This window comes from Nestor notabilis, unplaced genomic scaffold (genome assembly GCF_000696875.1).
Source record: "Nestor notabilis isolate BGI_N333 unplaced genomic scaffold, ASM69687v1 scaffold31170, whole genome shotgun sequence".
NCBI lineage: Eukaryota > Metazoa > Chordata > Aves > Psittaciformes > Psittacidae > Nestor > Nestor notabilis.
The window spans coordinates 51,463-72,690 of NW_009910274.1; the positions used below are offsets into that span (position 1 = coordinate 51,463).

At 36.5% G+C, this 21,228-nt stretch overlaps 1 protein-coding gene across 1 annotated transcript; it reads right to left on the reverse strand.

Moving 5' to 3' along the window:
- Positions 1-1,224: 1,224 nt before the first annotated feature.
- BOLL (boule-like RNA-binding protein) lies at positions 1,225-18,777 on the reverse strand. Its single transcript, XM_010009294.1, has 11 exons — positions 18,649-18,777; positions 14,808-14,899; positions 12,738-12,792; positions 11,934-12,009; positions 10,773-10,900; positions 9,327-9,398; positions 8,348-8,395; positions 7,134-7,259; positions 5,578-5,656; positions 4,394-4,424; positions 1,225-1,312 (listed from the first exon to the last, which is right to left on the reverse strand). Exons 1-11 carry the CDS (start codon positions 18,775-18,777, stop codon positions 1,225-1,227), a joined length of 924 nt encoding a protein of 307 aa, XP_010007596.1.
- Positions 18,778-21,228: the final 2,451 nt, after the last annotated feature.

Sequence of the window (21,228 nt, forward strand, 5' to 3'; positions counted from 1 at the left end):
TTACAGCTCAGCTGCTCTATCCCACTTGTGGAACTCCCATCTGTTCTATTCTCTTCTTAACCAATCCAAGTCCTTTCTTCCCATTCCTACTATGCCATATGACAGAATAACTAGCCTTGTTTTCTAACCTCACTTTCCCAGCTTATGCATTTTCGGTATTAACTTCTTTGTTTTGCTAATCTTACCCACCTTTTTAACCTCCTTTCTGGCTCTGACAGTTTCTTAACACAACCAGCTGTAATTCCTACATTGCTATCAGGATATTCAAGCCACTTGAATCTCAGGATTTCAGTTCCTTTCCATCATCTACTAGCTCTGCATCATGCTGTGCGCTGCTTTTCTAACTATCCAGGGCCATCTAGTGCCAGTCTTCCTGCTCACTTTAGCTTTCATTACATCAACTTTACATTCCCAATTTATTTCTCTTACTCTTTCTTTAGTTTTGACTCCTACTGGAATATTGAGAAAACAAACGCATTTTCTCTCTCTACTGCCTGGTCTCAAAAGAACAGAACTATGCTCAATCTCACCTCAGCAAGCTTCTAATATTTTTTCAAAGCTACATTTGGGGATAAATCACACAGACACATACACAGACAGTGAGTCACATCTTAACCAATAGCAAGCCCCTGCTATGAACTACTGGGCTGTTTAAAGGCTATCAGATAAGAAATGGACACAAATTACAACATGTGCAAAGCATGTATTCTTCCCTAGCTTCATTTAATTAAAATCCTGTTTTTTAAAGTGTAAGCAACTAAAAGCAGCACCTTTTTCCCCAATAAAAGCATGGTGAGCACCTGCCAGAGCATAACTTCATGAATTCAAACCACTGTGAACCATGCAAAACAGGGAGAAAAGGGGAAAAAGCTGAATAAAGAAATTTAAACAGTTTTCAGAAACAAACCAAACAAACAAACAAATCACACATTAAAGTACTGAAAATTTCCCTCCCTGTTGAAGGAAAACAGTCCAAAACACACAGGGAACTTGGGCAGTTGAACTAGAAATAAACCAAGGATGAAATCAATGACATGGATTATATAAAGTTTGGTTTACATCAGAGAATTATTAGGAAATGTATAAACAGGTATAAAGCAATAGGTAATATTGCAGACTCTGCACTATTATTTACCAGATTTTCAAATAGCAAGGACTGCAATGAAACAACTGACCACAAGTTCCACAGCAGGCAGCTGCGAGCTGCTATGTTGATGATGGATCTCAGCCACACAGGAAGGACTGGACAAGAAAATCAGTGCAGGTAGACGAGAGCTGCCCCAATGGCTTAATACTGAATGCTCCATAATGTCTGTCAAGTAAAGAGAGAGGGAACAGACAGATCAGAGAAAGCAAAAGAAATATCCCATTAAAACGGAATGAGAACAAACTATTAGAATAAAAGAGATTGTAAAGAGAACACCGAATGGAACAATGCAAGAAAATGCATGCCACCTGCAGCTTTCAATGTTAATATAAACTTAACAAATTTGGTTTTTGTGGTGTTTAAAATACCTGTTTTTACAGGCAATGGACCTTGATACAGCTGATGACAAGACTCTTGTTAAAATATATCATAGAATCACAGAATGGTTGGGGTTGAAAGGACCTCAAGATCATCTAGCTCCAACCTAGAAATTTAGATTCATGTTTCTGAGACTAAGGTAACTTTAAACAAAGGGTTTCTTCTCTCTCTCACTTTCACTGCATGTATAAATGAAAAAAATACTTACCTATACAGAAAATATTTGTAAGGTTTAACTTTTTTTGTTCCAGATGGGGTACCATACAATAACACATTAGTTACTGCACAAGTGCTAGTGTAAAGTTACTATGCTCTTCCCAAAATGATTACACCAAGACTTCCTCTTATAGAAGACAATTTACATATATAGATGCATATGTATATATACAAACACGTATAAACACATGTATATTTAAGTATATTATACAGCCAAAACATACTGTTGGACACAGACCATGGAAAGAGCAAAAAACTCAGACAGACTAGACTCATGCCCACCCCTGACATGTATACTGCACCTGGAAAAGATGACAGAACAGTAGAAAGACCCAAAAAGCATAAGACAAATCAACAAACCCTCCCCACCTCTATGTGCCAGGATCTTTTACACCTTTGTTCAGTTTATGTAGATTGCAATTGTATCACTCAGCTCCCCAGGTTTGTGTTGCTCATGGGTCTCCCTCACACACACACACACTATCCAATAATCATTTACTAGGCCAGTGCCTCAGAACTCAAGATAACCAGCAAAACAAAAATTGAACTCACAGGTATTTCTCCCAGATCTGAAACCAGAGCACATGAATTTCAATCTTCCCTTAAGTTTCTGCTGTTACTGTAGACTACACAGATCTTGCTACTGAACAGAATCTCATATATGTCCTCTAGGAGCACTCAAACATTAAGCTCCAAATTAGAGGATGATTTAGAATCTGAAACACTGCATGAGAACCAGTAGAGATGAATCCCTCCCACCATGCTTCCTAAAAAAAAAAAACAAGTGTCACCTGGTAGCCTTTAAAAACAAATGTCAACCTTACCCATTTGTACAGATGTGAAGATGAAATCACTTCCACAAACTCATGAACAAAACACACTATAATCCCCAGAAGAAAACATCTTCAAGTAAATACATGGGATCATCAGCAAACACATGAGCAAGGGGAGGGGATTAGTATTTTTTATTCAAACCTGATCTGAAATACCAAATTTGGATCTAAAAAATAAACTACAGTTGGAATTTGGGAAAGTGTTTTCCATTTTTTGTTTAAGGCTATTACAAGATTTTGTACTAAAAGTCACATCAACAAAAAGCTATTTAAGTGGTAGAATAGAGAATGAAAAATAAATTAGGGAATTGCCAGAACTGAAGCCTCCTTTGTTAACTGCTACATGGCTTACACCATTAGTGAACTGAGTTCTCTTTTTATATACCCACAACAGCAATGGAACAAGCTTACAAATTTGTGATTTTCTTCTTCAACAAGGATTTCATCCATTTTGTTTGCCTAACCTTGTGACTTCATTAAAATACGACTGTAATGTATGCTGTTTTAAGCTGCATTTGAAACCTGTAAGAAGTCTACAACTGCCCACAGTATCTAGATACTGGCTGTACCCACCCTGCTCTCCTCATGACTTAGAGCTCCCAGTATAAAGCGTACATTTATTCCTAACACAATTCCTAATGCAGTGGAGGCAGTTAGCAGATTACCTTCAAGGCAAGGTCATTACTTTAGGCTTCTGCTCTCTCTCACATGGCCACTACTTGGCAATTTTCAAGCAGCAGACACATTTGCTGGGCTATTTTAACTAGACTACAGTCAGCATTTTTATGAAGCTGTGGAGCAGGTGGTAATGACCCAACCAGTTGTTAATACATGGCAGGCTGCTGTCAACATTTGCTCCTTATTTTTTTCCCCAACCATTGTTGAGTGCTCAGATACAGTTATAGACACCATGCAAGCTGATCATATTTGTTATATATGGGATATATGCAAAACTTTGAGTGGGTATGTGAAAAGGTAAGGTGAAATTTGAAAAGAATGAATTACATTCCAGAACTACTAGTTAGTACTAAACAAAGCTAACTAACTAAAAACTAAAACCTGTCAAAACCAATTTGGCATCATCTTGTAATTAATAAAAGACTTGCCAAAATCTGACAATTTTAAGGGTTTAACCGTACCTGTCGATCTACTTGAGACCTGAACAGACCAGAGTTTCAATTACAGGTAACAAGACTTTGAGAAAATGGGTAAGAATGAGCAAGAAATACAGTGAAGGAATAGACAGGATCAGCAGTTTCATGCTCAGTTTCATCAAGTTTATATCTGCACTGCTAAAATAAGTCTTACTTCCTCTATCCTATCCCAAATGTCTTGTACAGGTACAAGAGTTCATGCAGTTGCTTAACAAACCTGTCTGAGGAACTGATCCAAGCATAAGTTAGCCCTTTTTGGGTTGGGGGAGTAGGACTTCACCTTTAACTACCTCAGTTCCCTGACTGGTATACCATAGTGCCTCACAAAAACCTCTACCACCACAAGGAAATGGGTGGTGAGGAAAAGGGAATGAAATGCTGGGTTATGCCAGCTTTGGCTGTATGTGAAATCATTTCTAAAGCTATGAATAAACATAGAAAATACTATATCAGGAGATAAGTAAGAGTGAATTTGCAGCTCATTTCCTATGCCACAGTAACCAAAAATGCTTTGACCATGCATGCACATATGCATGTAATTTAACACATTATCACTTATCAGAGGGTAAACTACTTTGCCTTTGCTATAATGAAAAGCATGGTACTATGGCAATTACTGTAGAAGAGGAAGAGCTGTTGTGCTCTAAATCTATCTTGTAACTTACTTCCTGCTATCTTGTTCGTATAGCCTTGGCCCTAGGAAAGATAACAAAAGTCAAGTTTCAAGGTGAAAAAGCTTCTTCCTCTGATTCAGTAAGTATGCACTCATTTTTCATTCCCAAATTACTATTGCTTGCTTTTTTTTTTTAAAGTGTTTTCATACACTGTTAGAAAACAGAATATAAACTGGATATTATGATCACTGTGTTACACCAACTGCCTTTTAAGTATTCCTTAAAAATATGAATCACATATGAATATCTCAAATTCATACTCAGCTTTTTTTTTTATTAGAGTACTTGCATTTTATTCCAAGACAACACTTAATGTTACAGCCCCCTCTACTGGAAATATTTAGTAGATATTGTTACACAACAGGAAAAAAAATGCTCTTCTCTTAAATGTAAAAACATTTAAAAAAATACATTAAAAAGCCTGTAACACAGCTTTGATTCTTTCATATCCGGTCTGCCACTTGTAGCTGAATAAGCGTCTTTCACAGAAGACTAAGTGCTGCAATATCAAGTAAAACTACTGACACCTTCAGTCCTTTGTTATCAAGCAAATCTAGGCTAAATGTAGTTTAGATATTATTTCATATGTTGTGTTAACAACCTTACTGATTGAGTTAACACCAAAGGACCTTAAACTGAGACCCAAAAATCCCCAACAACTTGCACCAAGTGACATGGAAGAATAGCATTTTAGAATGGCCATTCAAGAATCAGAACTGCACAGAAAAACACCAACAGGCAGCCAACTGGCATAATTTTTCATGCTCCATGATCCAAAATCCCACCTCTCCACAACACGAGGTGCTTATGTAAAGCTGCAAGTAATGAATTCAACTTCCCAAGATCCAGAGACAAGGATTTGCAACCAACATTTTGAAGAACTGAGCGAGGTTCACTGTTTTCTCTCAAAATGTATTTGTCATTCACAGTTTTCTTTGTACCTCCAGTTGTGAAATAACTAGACACATTTGCTTTGGTTTTAGTTTCTCCAAATAGTTCCAAAACAATACCCATGTGCTCTGTAACAAAGCCTCAAGTGAAGAAAAATCTGGTTCTTTGCAACATTTCTGTTTTCCTTACTAATTCATTAATAAAAGACTTTTTCATCCCTTCCCCTCTTCTTTTACTGTCCCCCTTCAAGAAAGGGGACAGCTTTAACTATCTTTCTTTGATACTCACAGGTGCAGGCATGGCTATGGCATTCTGGGCAATAGGCTGGTGATGCTGTGCTTGAACTCCATGATCAGAATACACCTGGTATTACAGAAAATAAATTAAAAAAAGGCAGAAAAACTTGTTTTACAATTCTATGTTTTTACAAGCTTCTCACATGACTTTAGATTCCTTAAAACTTCAAACTGTGGCTATGTTTAAAGTACTGACTTGTGAAAAAATAAAATTTCAGTATTTAAAAAAAAAATAAAAATCTATTTTCCCCACTGTACTAAAGTTTAGTAAAATCAGTTTATCTAGAGCAGTGCCAAAAATTCCTTTCTTTGACAGATGTAGCATACTTCTCTACTATAAATCCATTTTACTTAGCTCTGACTGGAGCAGGGTTTAAGTGTATAGATTAGCACATTCAAATGTAACTCCCAGCATTATCACAGTTACAAGACATTTACACACAAATACTACACAGGCTTTTCTTTGAATTTTACACCATCTTCTGAATGTCCACATACTACTTCTTTAACATCAACAAAATATACACCAGTGAACTGAGAGCGTGTTACATCCAAATATTCCTTAACCAACTTGATGCATTTCCTTAGTGCTTATAGATTGCAAAATTTCTGTGTAAGTTTATATCTGATTTATGAAATACAAAAGGTAAAATAATAGCACTGATAATAAGATTTATGATTATATAAACACGAAGTTATATGCACTTAAACAACAAAAAAGAACAACTCCAACAACCAAAGTCTTGTATTATTCATTCAATACCTTTATAGGGAAATTGAATTAAAGTATATCAGGATTTCCCACTTAAGATGTTTGAAATACCAATTTTGGAACTTCTCTTGTAGCAATAAACTACTCTTCAACTTTTGTAACAATACTTGATTACTGTCCTAATTTATCATTTATTTTGACATCCCTGTTAATGAGAAATGAATTATCAAAGAGGAAAAGTACCAACCATAATACACTTAAAATTTTAAATTAAGTTTTTCTGTAGCCAATTATTTACTGTAATTTTTAATATCCAATTCTAAAGATAATAAAGCCGTATTGTACATTGAATATCTCTTAAGTAACATTAGAAATGCTATTGATATAGAAAAAATATTTAGCCATTCAACTACTTCGTTTATTCTGATCTTCAGAGTATTTAGAACTGAGCTTCTACTCACAGAGAAAAAGAATTAATTCAGGAAATGCTTATGGCTTGGGTAGACTAATACAGCATTCTGAAGAGCCTGAGTCCCATTGTACTCGCTATTTTCAAAACAGACCAAAACAAATTGACTAGTCTTTAACACTGCTGTCTATCATACACTTGTAACCCTTCTATAATATTTCAAATCAAAGCATCCTCTTAGAAAACTGGAAGAGATATTCTTGAGGACAACTGAGATGATTTAACAGCAGCAGCATTAACACTGGGGTAAGTACAGGCAACAGTTGATGTCAAGTGCTCTGAATTACCTGTGCTTCAACTAAAAGATTGTTTTTCAACTGCAGATAAAAGCTTCAACTGTAAGTAAAGTTTTTATAGAAATACCTCTGGAGCTGCAGCTTCCACAAGGAGAGGTGGAGGTACACATCCACCTTCCTGGGTGATCCCTATTGGCTGATAAATGACTTCGGATGGTTGCACATACAAGAATGAAGGTGAAGAGACAGAAGACTGAAATAAACCACATTACTTTCATAAATTATATGATTTATGCACTATGAACACCAAAGATTCTTTTAAAGCTTTTTCTTTATTTATATGTAGCAAAGAAAACAGTAAAATAAAGTGTTAAATTGTTCTTTGATAACCTAGAGAGACCAAGTGAGGACGAAGTTGGTGGGATAAAACAAAAATGTCCTTTAACTTTCATACATTTTTTCAGATTTTATTTATGTTTTGGGGAGTATTGTTAGAGAAAACCTAAAATATATAAAATTGACCCTTACTCTCAAGACCACAGAAACATAACAGTTCAATTTTATCTTGCAAAAATGTTACATTTGAAGAGCAAGTATTTTGTTTTAAAATAAACCTCACAGTATTTCTGTAATTCAGCACCCAGATTTCAAAGCAGCAGATGACATCCATTAATAGAGGTGGCCTGGCCCTAACTGGACAAGGCTGCCTGCTACTAAAATAATGAGGATGCTTTGGAACAGATCAAGCTTAAGGGACTTGGTCCTCTCTTTCAGTTTCCTGAATTTCCTTGAGTGTCAAGATTTCCATATTAAGCTCCTCTGCTACAGAGATCACAAAACCAATCGTCTCCCCCCAAAATTACCAGGTTAGCAATTTCCAGTTCTTCCTTGTATCTCAAGGGTCTAGGTCTAGTTTCACCATACTTGTGCGTCTACATGCTTCTGTTAGCAATACTCCAATGAAACATCACAGTTAGATCAGTTATTGAGCTAGTTGATACCCGTTTCTCCTATCAGGCAAAATATGGCAGTTTGTACCTGCTTCTGACAACTTAAAATCATAGAATAGTTAGGGTTGGAAAGGACCTTAAGATCATCTAGTTCCAACCCCCCTGCCATGATAATTTCATACAGACTTTTTGCCAGAGGGAGAAAGGAGGGGAAGATGCTTTCTTTATATCAGATTTGTAGCCAATATTTCAATAAATGCTATTTTAATAAAATGTTACTTCAGGTTTTTATAACATTTAAATGTTGTGAATAGTGGTAAAGTTCACTCTAAGTGCACGAGACTTTTAAACTAGATGCAAACTAATGTCAAAATACTGCAACTGTACTTACCTGTGGAACAGACCACTGCCACTGACTTGGAACACACTGTGCTGGTGCCTAAACCCAAACAAAACCAGTATTACTTATGTGATTAAGAACAAATGCATACACCTATTGTAACTCCCAACATACTAGAATCAAAACCATCTTTAATCTATAAATCAGTACTTCATTAAAAGAAATACGATTTTCATTATGCCCCCAAATAATTCAGGAACTTGGTTTCATATACATCCACTCAGCCTGACTCTGGCATTTCATTAACTTCTAAAATACTGAAGCATCTTAAGAAACACGCCTTAAAAGAAAACCAGAAGATACAGAATACACATTAAAAACATGGACATACTGCATAAATCCAGTATTGGGCCACCAAGATGGCTAGAGAACTGGAGAACAGATGTATTTGGATGCTGAGAGAATTGGGTTTGTTCAGCCTTGGGAAGGATGAAGGTGGGAGGGGATAATTACTGCTGGCTACAACTACCTACAGCATAAATACTGAGCCAGATGCTCATCAGTGGTGTTCGGAGCACAAGAGTCAATGGACACATGTTGGAACATTGAACATTTTAAGTAGTTAAAAAGAAAAGACTCTTACTATGAGAAGTATGAAGTATTGGAAGAGGCTGACCACAAAAATTGTGCAAACATGACCACTGTATATATTTAAAATTCACCTTGATCCAATGAGCCCTGCTTTGAGCAGGAGTTTGACTTAGATTATAAAAATTAAGGATTGTACTAACCCAGTACCAATACAACACCAAAGAAAATTGTAATTTATTACATTTCCTTATAGTTACCTAGGCAGAATAAATTGTAATCTAGTTAAGAGATCTTCAGTGAAATTAAAATCTCTTTTATATGACTATTTTGAACAATCTTTTTATTTCCTAAGAATAAACAGAGTGGAGACAGTGCTGCAAATAAAGCTGCGTGGCTGGAAGGAATATTGATGGTTAGAAACCATTTTTCAAACAGATACCTGATAATGGTATGTAGGAGACTGATAAACTGGTTGAGCCACCATCACAGGTGAAGAGGAAACGGAGCGCGACTTGAAAAGAAAGAAGTTGCAAGTCTTAATGAAGCAATTTAATGAATTACCACTCCTATTAAGAACAGTTCTGGAGTATTATAATGCTGAACCATCTCCCCTTCCTTTTGAAAATGGATTTAACTTACACTTAGATTCTTCAAAACCACTGTTTCTAAGGGCCTACATTAAAGATGAAACAGCAATCTTTGGCATATTTACTTAGTTCTTTCCAGAAAGCATTAGGCCACCACCACCCAGAGATGCTGAGGATATCCACTAACTTGACTATAGACACTTTTTGTACATACTTAAAGCAATTTAAGTTATCACTGATGTTTTTCCACCCTCTCCACAGCCCCAACCCAATCTTCCCTTTTCCATTCCCCACCTCACGCCAGCCTCAGCATTCATCCCGTTTGACAGTGAGCCAGCATAAGGAGCTAAACCAGCTAGAAACTGGGCCTAGTTTAGGTTCAGAGAAACACCAGTGAAAGAAAGGGGGGCAGAAAGGTATAGCCATGATAGAGGACAACACAGCACTGTGAACCTCTAGTTCTAACTAGTTAAGCCTAGTGTGTGCAATTTGTAATTGGAAAGATTCAGTGCTATTTGTTCGGAAATTTTGGGAAATTTGTTTTTATTCATTACTAATTCTTCCACTGAGTTTTTCCCCCCAGTACGATGGGATTTTCCACTAAGATATGTCTGTGAATGCTGCTTTTACAGAAATTCATAAGGACGCACCCCCTCTGAAGGTTCTGTGCCTTACTCAGACCCCATCAGTCTTGCAATCTTTCCCTCTTGTAAAAAAACAAAAAAACAAACAAAAACAAAAAACAACCACAAGCAACCAATCAAAGCGAACATGTCAAAACACAAGTGATAGACAGCTCCTTCCTGCATATCCCAAGAAATACTGCCTAAGGTCCCCTAGCCTACCAAAGGCAAACAATAAACCTATCAAATTATCTTCCTCCTAAACCAAGCAGTATTCTTGAAAAAGAGTATGTGAATGACTATAAAATAGCCCAATTTCATTCTTGCTTTCTTCTCTTTTCATCCTCAGTGTAACTGTTTGCACCCATGGAGGAATAATAAATGGAGCCAAAGGTCGTAAGCACCAGAAACTCCTTAGTAAAATAAAACTTCCCCTGCAGTAGGGCCCACTGATTCTGAACTACCCTGTCGTATAGGTCACATCAAAGCAGAAGTTCATTGCAGAAGAACAATAAACTTAATACTTAAAAACATAAAATAAACAGACTAATACAAGAAAGCCATTTAAGCATCAAACACAGGCATAGCCTAAGGAACTGGAAGCAGGAGGGACTCGAAAACACTGCACTCATCCTGGTCCACAGAAAAACATATATACAAAAATAAATGACTTACTGGCCATGGCTGCTGAACAGAAGCAACTTCAGATGTATGAAAATAAGCCACTCCATTATGGTATATGTAAGGATATCCACTTGATGTAGTTAAGTACATTGTAGCAGCTTCTGGTATTACAGTAGAACCTGAAATTAGTATTTTAAAGTTTACTTACCAGAATTATATTTTTAGATTTGTAGGCCATAAAAAAAAAAAAAAAAAAAAAAAAAGGTCACTTTTTATCTCTAGAGAAGCAAAACACCTGAAAGAAAGAACATGGAGCAGTGTGCATGGTGCCATCTCACTTCCCTCTCAAACACAAAATCATCAAAGCAGATGGTCACAGGATGTCTCCAGAGGTAGATGGAAAAGGGGTGCAAAAGATGACATGCATATAAATGACTAACGAAAGACACATGTATTTTTTTAACCTTCAAATGTCCAAAGGTAACTTCACATTGTAGATTTTAACTGGTAACCTCCACATGCTCATAATTAGCTGGAACAGGATCCAAGCACTAAAAATAACAGCATTATTTCACTACAAGGTGCTGCCTGCTCTCTCAGCGCACATACTGTGTTTCTGTGATGGCGCACGGCCCAGCAATAGTAAAAACTGGAATCAGCAACAGGGATACTTCTCAGCAATGCTGCCACTATGGTGGAGGCTGTAAGACACCACAGGCTGATCCCAAAGCAGAGTTCCATCCATAAAGCCCTCTAACAGCTACTGGCAGCCAGCATTATTCAAATAAAGGGACAGATCCCCATGTAGATGAGCAGAAGTGTGGGGTGGTTTTTTTTTTTTTTACCATAGGAAAGTTACAAAAGTACACTTCATTCCCTGCTGCACTTTTTAAAAGGAATGTGTTTTACAGCTCTGACACGCAGTCCTTAGCGTGGAGTAACAGAACAACATGCCCTGGTATGCCAAAGCCTAATGGAACTTCTCTTAAAAGTTGTTGATTCATATCCTACATTTGCAGTTGTTTATTACAGAAATAAAACTGCTTCTGGCAGAAGGAGAGGGCATCTTCTCTAGAAGAAAGAACTTCTTCTGTCTCCCCCAGAAGAACATCTTAACAGCTTACTTGCTCAAGATAAAGAAGTAATCTGACAAAGAAAACTTATCAGTACTCCTTTAAGTGTTCAGTCTAAAATGCAAGTAAAAATACATACGAGGACTCCGTATTTGTTGTTTTCTGATGGCTGGACCAATATTCAGTTTCTTATCTCTATAATTAAGTTTTTTAGCCTAGAATTAAAGAAAGACGACATTGTTTTCTACACATACCTGGACATACAGAAACAAAAATCTAACGTACACAAGTCACTCAGTAGGTTTCACCTTCCCCTGCTTTTTTTTTTTTTATTTAAAGTGCACCTCAAAAACCCCCAAAGCTATACTAATTCCTTTTCTATCCTAACTTTAAGAGTTCACATACACAAAATTAATCATTAGTAATTTCAAGAATTACTTACTCCTCACAGAGCCTCCTGACTAACAACTGGTACCCATGATTCTCAGCAGAATCTTTTAGTTTTACCACTAGGGAGTTATGTCACCTCTGACAACCAAACATGTCTGCACAAAAGACAGCAGTTATTTTCCCAACACCTAACAAAATTTTGACAGCAACTGGTTTTCTAGTAAAGCAAATGGAAGCAATTGTGAAGGACAGAGTCTTTATGGCTCTATATGTACAACAGACTACATATAGAGTAGGGAAGTAAACATTATATGTCAAAGTCAAGAGCTGTACTATGAACTGGCAGCAACCTTCCCTAGTTTTAGAAGATCTCAGTCTAAATCTTGTATTAGGTCTCTCTAAGCCACCTTCTTAACCATGCAGACCAGACTTAACAGATCTTCAAATGCAAGCTGGCAAACAAAAGAGGACCAGACAACAAGAGCTACTTAGTGTCCAATATGAAATGAAGTATTTAATTTAAGAGATAATCATAATGGGGACTATCACTTACCTCTTGTAAAATCTTCTGTGCATCTTCTTGGGTTTCAAAAGTAATGAAGCCATACCTAAATAAAAATTACAAAAGCTAAGCCTCTGAAGTTAGCTTTTGGGGTGGTTTTTTTTTTTGGGTTTTTTTTTGTTTTTTTTGTTTGTTTGTTTTGGTTTTTTTTACGTACACTATGTATTATTACTTGATATATAGTACAAGTGAATGAGTAGCCCCTGTGGAAAGCTACACAAACCTCTCTCTGGATTGTACTTGTTACTCAGCATATGTCTTTAGTTCCTTCACTTCTACTAAACAAAGATTTTGATCTGAAGCTTGCCCTCACTCACTTTGGGTGCCCAAGATAAGACACTTGGGATGTTATTTTTCTTCTATACTGTACTTCACAGCAAAGCTCCCACCTACTTCAGTGATAACTGTGAATGTTCCTTACTTTTACAAGCACTACCCACTATACTGAGTTCTCAGAACAGGCAGCAATGCAGAGATAGTGTTTATCTGTGATTTATTCTTGTCATTCTTGATATGACTGGTATTAAGCAAGAGTTCTGTGGTATTCTCATACTTTGTAACACAGTATGTTTTTCACCCTATCTCTTCTAACTACTGCAAGAAATCAAACTGGCTTTCTACACAAACTCCTGCTGTACTAAACCCCTTCAATTCATTCCCACAAACACAGGCCACTGAATGTGCCTTGTGCAAAAATCTCTCATCTTTTAATTCCGGTCTGCAACACAACACATACGTTCAAGAATGCTTATTTGAGTACAGAGTCCAGTAAGACTCTGACCAGCTAGACTTAAATCTGTGAGCTTTTCCTGTATTGTCTTCTTTAAACAAATTTGTAAGCATTTCCAAGTCCAAAGAACACAGAAACTATTTTCTTAGTTTGGGACTTTACCTACACAGACTTTTCATTCTATGTGCCAACTGGACAATAAACTAACAGACACGATCAGTCACAAAACCCTGTAAGTTTCTTAAACCACCTGTCAATAAGCAATGGATTGCTTGGATTTCAACAGACATACCAACACCATTGAAATTAATTATTTTCCAACATATTTTCTGTGAGACATATGCTAGCAATCACGACTGCAATAATTGGATATTCTCGGTTATTGTATTATATGGACACATGTACTGCAAGTCTCAGGTATTTCTTGGAATTTAGTAAAAGGGTAAGAGGCTTGGTAACAGGCCCAAGAGCAGAACCAAGTCCGACATGCCATGTAGGTATAGCACTCTATGCTAAGACTGACGGCTCAGCATGTAATTTGCTGATATGTATTATGACAGTATTAAATGATGAGATTCAGAAACCAAAGGCTTACTGCTCAGAAGAGAACTGACCTAAGTGAACTGTACAAGTACAAATACTCATGGACATTCCTTTCTGCTTCAGCCACCTTTCCACTCTTCTGTGGCAGTACAGTTCCTCATCTTACTTCCTTTACCATTGTATTACTTGGGTTCTAGCAATAACCTTACTATCTAGTCTTAAATCTTTCTCCAGATCTGCTCTTTAGCATTTCTCTTATTGTTGACTTCCAGTCTTAGTCCCCTTTTTTGCAATCACAATTCATTGTCAGTTTCTCCCCTATGTTCTCGTTCCATAAATCTTCACACAAAATCTCATGTTATTGCCATGCACTCCAGCATAATCAGATGTACCTTTCCTCTTCCTCCATTCTTCGGCTCCTTTCCACACTGGCTTTCAGTAGCATAAATATATATGATTAATAACTAAATTACCATTTTATGATTATCTATTTAAAATCTTGTCATAAGAAAACCCTAAAAGGACTACTGGTTTTGTCCTAATTGCACACACCTTCATCTTATAATAACATTAAGTATAGAGTATTACAGTTATGCAAACTACAAAGACACATATATGTAGATGTTAAAGGGCAAGAACACATTTTTCCATACCTGGATTAACTGGGAACATCAATGACAGAACTAATAATGTTCTGCACTATGAAATTCATAATCAAATTTACTACAGTCAGTCAGCTTTCTGTTATACTTTCAGTTCCCACAACATACTTATTCTATAATACCAACCCCTTTGATACTCCAGCTCTGTCATTTACTATCTTCACTTCTTTCACACTGCCATACTGAGCAAAAAACTTCCTCAGATCATTTTCATTAGTCTAGCAGAGTAAATCAGGAAGGGGAAAAAAAAAGAAGTTGGTTAGCATATTGTTTTATTCAATGATTATTTACTATAAGACTTCTAATGGATATAATTTGGATAAAGCTTGTGACAGACTAATGATAACTCTGAACAGGAAGAGAGAAGAATGAGCATGTATGAGCCTTCACAGCTCCTATTTAATTACTGCCTTTTTTTTTTTTATGTGCAGCAACAATGCTATAAAGCCATTAAAATATTAAAGCTCCTCTTTTAGTGGATTTACGTAACAACTTTTACAGGCAAGACCACTGAAGCAGGTTTACGAGATGTGAATTTTAGTTTCTGTAAATTACATTCTAGAGTGCTGTTTACAATACAAAACATCACTGCAATGTTTTCAAACTCCGGAACAGCAGAGTATGTAGGCTTCCAGAAAGGATATGCATAGGTTATGTATGAAAAATATCCCCACTAAACCACAGCGACTTAATGGTCAAATTCATCTAATATACTATAATCCCTCTTTCAACAGTACATTTAATAAGACTTCACAGGTATGTATACGCACACCAGAGAAACTGCCCATTATAAATTAAGAAAACAGAGGTCTTTTTAATGGAGAATGGCCTAATCCACATAGAGGAAACTGTTCTCTTCTGAGTACGCATGGACTAAGACAAGTTCCTAATGTAAAAGCTATGTGAACACTCATGTGCCTTCTATGAATCAGTTTTCTTTTACTATGTAAGCATATATCAAATATAGTGCCATAAACATCACATTTCAGATGTTAAAGTTTTGTTCTACATGGTCCTTAGTACTATACCTAATGCTTGAAGAAGTACACTTATATGCATAGATGCCTACCTGCTTCAACCAATTTCCACACTCATCTATACTTTGCCATAAAGAATTATATCAGAAGTACTATTTTACCTTTAACTGACTGACTTTTATTGTTTTTAACTATGTGTATACAGTTTTATATATCTTCTCCTGGATATCAAAGGCTTAGCTGCCTCATCCAAGTTTGAGAAACAAGAAGAACTTAATAGAAACAAAACCTAATTTGAACAACTTTCATAACTGGAAAGAATATGAAGTTATTGATCTTTTTGAAGAATTCTACACTCCAGACACATTTTACAAAAAGATATAATGCAGTTTGCTTGCTACAACCCCCAGGTCCAGTGGAGAACAATGATGGTAGAACACTAGTTTATCTTCCCAATTAATCCAAGCATTCAGGCACTTAAACACTAGAAAATACCCAGTCACTCTGAAAGTGTGAGGAGTAACAACAGATAAAAGTGCACTGAGCAGGTGTGAAACACTTCAAGGTTTTATTAAGGCTCAGTAATTGTGTCTTCTCCTCGGAAGCTGTTGTTTGAGAAACTATTCACCATGAACAGGTCAAAAGAATTCTGGAGTCCAGAACCATTCTCTTGAATAGATGACCACACTTTGCATCTAAGCAGAAAGATGAAAGCCTGTGTACACAGGAAAACTGATTCAGGCGAACAACTGATAGTTTCTATAGACCAATTGTGTAGCATACGCTGTATGTAGTGTTTGCACATTACCATGTACAAAGCACATTACAAAGCATGTACAGTGTACAAAAGACTCATAGTGAAGATTTTCCTTTCCCTTAAAATTTTCTCCAATGAACACCAAAACATTATCTGCTTAGAAATGAAAGGCCTGTAGCTTAAATATCCCATTTCTGGGAGATTGTTTCCTTTATGCTCCATGTTACACGGCTGTTTCACAAAGCTGAGCAAAGAAGCCTATGACAAAAGAGTTGAAGGCTAAACCAGGCCAAGAAACAACCAAAGAGCCTTTAAGACTGATCAGTGCTGAAAGTGTCATTCAATAATGCAAGGACATGAGGGATGGCTACACAAAACCATAAACTTGGAAAGCCAAAGGTTTATCTGCAGAGCAGTGGATTAAAGGGGAGTAAGAAGGAAACACTGTTCTAAGATTCACAGTGAAAATTAGCAAGTACGTGGACAAACACTGTATCTAGAAGCTTGACAGAAACACATTCAGGACTTGTCTTTTCCTGCCCATGACAGAACAAAGGCCCTTCAGACCAAGATGAAAATGTACCCAACTGTAACCTGTCTTACTGAATTATTTCTCTAAATTCTGAAGTCCAGATGTTTCCTCTTGTAAAAAGCAATCATTGCTAAGGTGACAGACCAACTGGTAAAAGGATGCAAGAGCTTGCTGGAAAGCAAATAATCTTGTATTAAGTGCCTCCCTTTTTCACAAAAATAAAAAAGTAGCTTTTCTACCACCACCACCCCTGCAGCTAACTTAAGACTTTTGGGATAAAAATACTCCAACCCCCCATGCTTTTTGCAATAAGATTCCCATCAGAAACCAATCCAAGACTGACATATATATTCTATGATTTGAATAGAAATTTAAGACTCTACTTGGTATTAAGTCATAGAAATTGGCAGAGGTGCCAAAATGTCAACAGTGGTTTCATCCCTTCTGTTTCTTCTCCCAATGAAATCCATCTTTATGTTTACAAACACACTTAATTCTTGTTGTTGAAATTAAGATTCATAATAGATTTTGACGTATAGCAAACGAACCATGAAGTTGAGACCCTTTAAATGAACAATATAACAATTAACAAAAAAGAATTGAAAGAACAAAGAAAAGTGTTTTAAGCTTTGAAACTACTGTCAAGAAAGCGCAAAGCGAGACAAGTCTTTTTACAGCTCTAGTAATTTGCTTACTACTAATGCAAAAAGCTACTGTGCCTCTTCACCAATGCCCAAATATACTGAAGACCTTGCACATCTCCCGAATTACGAACGCCTCTATTTGAATTATCTCAGCCAAATGAGCCAGAAGATCCTGGAACTTCTTATGTTTATTATGCAAAATTGTCATTCTTCCTCCTCTTCATCTGAGTCACCACTCTAAAGGTCCTCAGCCTAAGATGATTAAGACAGAGAAGATACTCTTGGTGGAACAAAGAAACCGCTAAGCAGACCAAGGATGTTTTGCAAAAGGCAATGACTTATCTCCTAATCTGAAGTGGTAAGAAATCAAAAATGAGTAGCTGGTATAAAGATCTGGTACGTTATCTTGTCACAAACATTGAAAGTGACTGAACAACGTAAGAATGGCTCAATATTCACTGCTGTTTGAGATTTTAGGGCATATGTGAAGGCACGAGCACCCTAAGAATCCATATCACTACTGTAAATTGCTCAGAGAACATTTAATATTTGTTTTAAAACAAACACTTGCTTTTAAGAAAATTACTATGGTAACTGAGGAATACATGCACTGTAGCTCCTTCTTTGTATGAACTGGAAGAAAAGTGCTAGAGGAACTGAAGCTACTGCCATTTGTTCTGTTTGCCATCTTTAACATTGTGTTCACAGTTTATTATATTACACCAAGTGTTACACATAATAAAAATCCTTCTACGTTCTTTTCTACCAGAAACTCTGCTGATGACAAAAGACATCTTCTTTGAAAAAGAACAAATTCTGAAGAATGAGTATGTCAAAAGCTTGTAACAGCCAGGTGTACAAAGAGACAACTTTATAGTACTATCACTTAAATCAAGGCTTAGTGCTTTGTTCTCTACTGTCCATTTGAACATTACAGTGAAGGGCACCTTACCACCTAAACAAACACATGATTGTACCCCACATTTTTTTGTCCCTGTTGATTTTTATACAGTTATATATTATCATTTAGTAGAAAAAAAAAAATAGGAAAATTTACCTTAAAATCAATTCCTCCTACAAAGACGCGATTTGGAGTAACTGTTCCAAACCTTGGAGCACTGGTCAGACTATTTAATGGCACCGGTGACACCGTGCTGGGACATGAATATAAAGATTCTGTTTGCATCTGATTTGGTGTCTGCTGATTGAAGGAAAATATTTTCAAATATTTTCAGATATCTTACACATTATAAAATATCACATAGAAAATTTCTCAACAGAAAATACACACAGATTTTTTTGGGAGGCACAGCAAATGCTGAATAACTGAGCATTAATCATGTATTTTTATTCAGAATGCAGCTCAGCAAGTGTTTAAACATAGCTTAAAGCAATTCAATAACTTAATGATACACTATCGTCTCAAGTTTGACTTTAACACCTTTCTGAATTAGACATTTAGGGCCTAATCCCCAATCTTAGTTTTTCTGCTTGCACAGCATCCTGCTGTATGCATCCCAAGTTATGAATTTTATTTCAGAGATTTACTTATACCTATTAGAATCCCCTTATCTTAAGCCTACGCAGAAAAGACCTCTTCAACTCAACCTGCACTGTCACACACATCTACAAAACTACACCCTGCAACTGCTTCTGCTTGATTTTCCAAGTAGCAAGCGCCCATAATTCCACAATATAAAACCAACAAGCTCATTACAACTGATAAGAACAGCACTTGAAGACTAGTCTTTTACTTCAATACCCTCTTGGCCTACAAACACAGCACAGAGCGATCTGAACAGAAATCCTCTTTGTGGAAGAACTACCAGATTGCCCTTGCCCCAGTAAAGGAACACAGCACAGCGGGAACCGCATGGAAACCATTACTTAGTGAAGCCTGACTGATGTTTTAACTTCCACCATGATTACACCTGTGAACTGTGATAAAATACAGACACTCATTTCACTGGAAACCCTTTTCCCAACAAACTAATACTGCCTTACACAGTCAATCCTAACTGTAGCTGTAAAGCAGCCATGTAGTACCATCACTAACTTCTCTAGTAAGAATTGCAGTAGATGCTTCAAGAACTTTTTTGTCAAGGTGGGTTTTTTTGTTTGTCCCCATTCACAACTAAAGTTTACTAAAACCAATCCTAGACTATTGTGTCCTGACAGTACAAAGAGCCCAAAGTAAAAGGCAAGCAGCTGCTGCAGGCTGTAGATAAAAAGATTATTAGTAAGCAGAGTAGTGAAAACTAGAATAGCAATCTAGGGTTGTATGCCTCCAATCTTTCTTTTTAAAGGATTTCAAGACAATTTTCTTTTTCTTAGTATTGTGCAACCCTTAATTTGTAGGGAGGACTGACAAAACACATGTGAACATATTTTAGAAAGCTACTGCATCTAGAACAAAATTATTTCACTTCTTGTAGCATCCACATCTATCAGCCTTTCAAAAACTAGAGCACAAAATGAAGTGCTCTTAAACAGTTCTCACAGAATCCCTCTTTTATTTATGCTGCCTGTTTTACTTCACGATTTCACCTCTCTCACAGGACAGCATCTTCTTATCTCTGCCTATAAGCATTCTTGGATAAAAGAAAAAATTGCTTATCTTTGGCAGAACACACAGAAAACAAAGGCTGACTCTTAAAGCGCACTGAGAAATGAAGATCAATAATGAGGAAGAATGTCAGGAAAAAAGTTGCCATTTCGTTTGTCCCGCAAGCCCTTCTAAGACTGGTTCCTTAACCATCTCGGAATTAGTCTTGTTAATTCCTAGTAAAAGGTTAATGCTATTGTTTTGGATACCCTAAAGAAATAAATCTTAGTGCACACCTACTCAGTTGTAGCGAAGACTAAACTCCTTTCCAAATTCACTAACACACACATTTGGGATGGAGAAAAAACCCAAAGCCTGATCTGTTCAGGAGAAAGTATGCACTCCTCCTACTGGGAATTCTACCCTTGAGTAGTGCCTAACCTGAAAACAGAAAGCCAAGCCAACCAAACCCACCACTTTCAGGCAAGGAACAATCATAATCACTGCAATTCCAATGGCTTTAGAAGGAGGAACATTTTCTGTAAAGAACAACTTTTGAAAGGTGATAAAACAAGTTAGTTTCTTCATCTCTCACACTAAATACAATATTTTACTTCTATAATCATCTGATAATTACATACAGCACTAAAAAATCTGAATTTAACTGTAACAACAGTTGACACCACAGACAAAAGACATTCTTTACCTCAAAATCTCAGACTTAATTTTCTCCATACAAGCTAAGAGTTTTAAGTGTCAGTAAAAATAGCAAACAAACCCAAACCCCAAAGGGAAGAAAATGAGTAATTAAACACATCACTTGTGAACTCCCAATACAGCAAAATCCAATTCAAAATGTTAAAATCTGTATTTTGATAGCTGTCCCAAACATAATTTCTTCTCTTTAATGCCAATATAGAGGTTAAAAAAAAAAGTATTAAAAAAATAATCAAAAAAATCGATGTGCACATCACCTTTTAGATTATCCCCCCCCGAAATAGTATGGATATGCATATACATCTTTGTTTTTCACAGAATCACAGAATGGTTTGGGTTGGAAGGTACATTAAAGCTCATCCAGATCCAACCCCC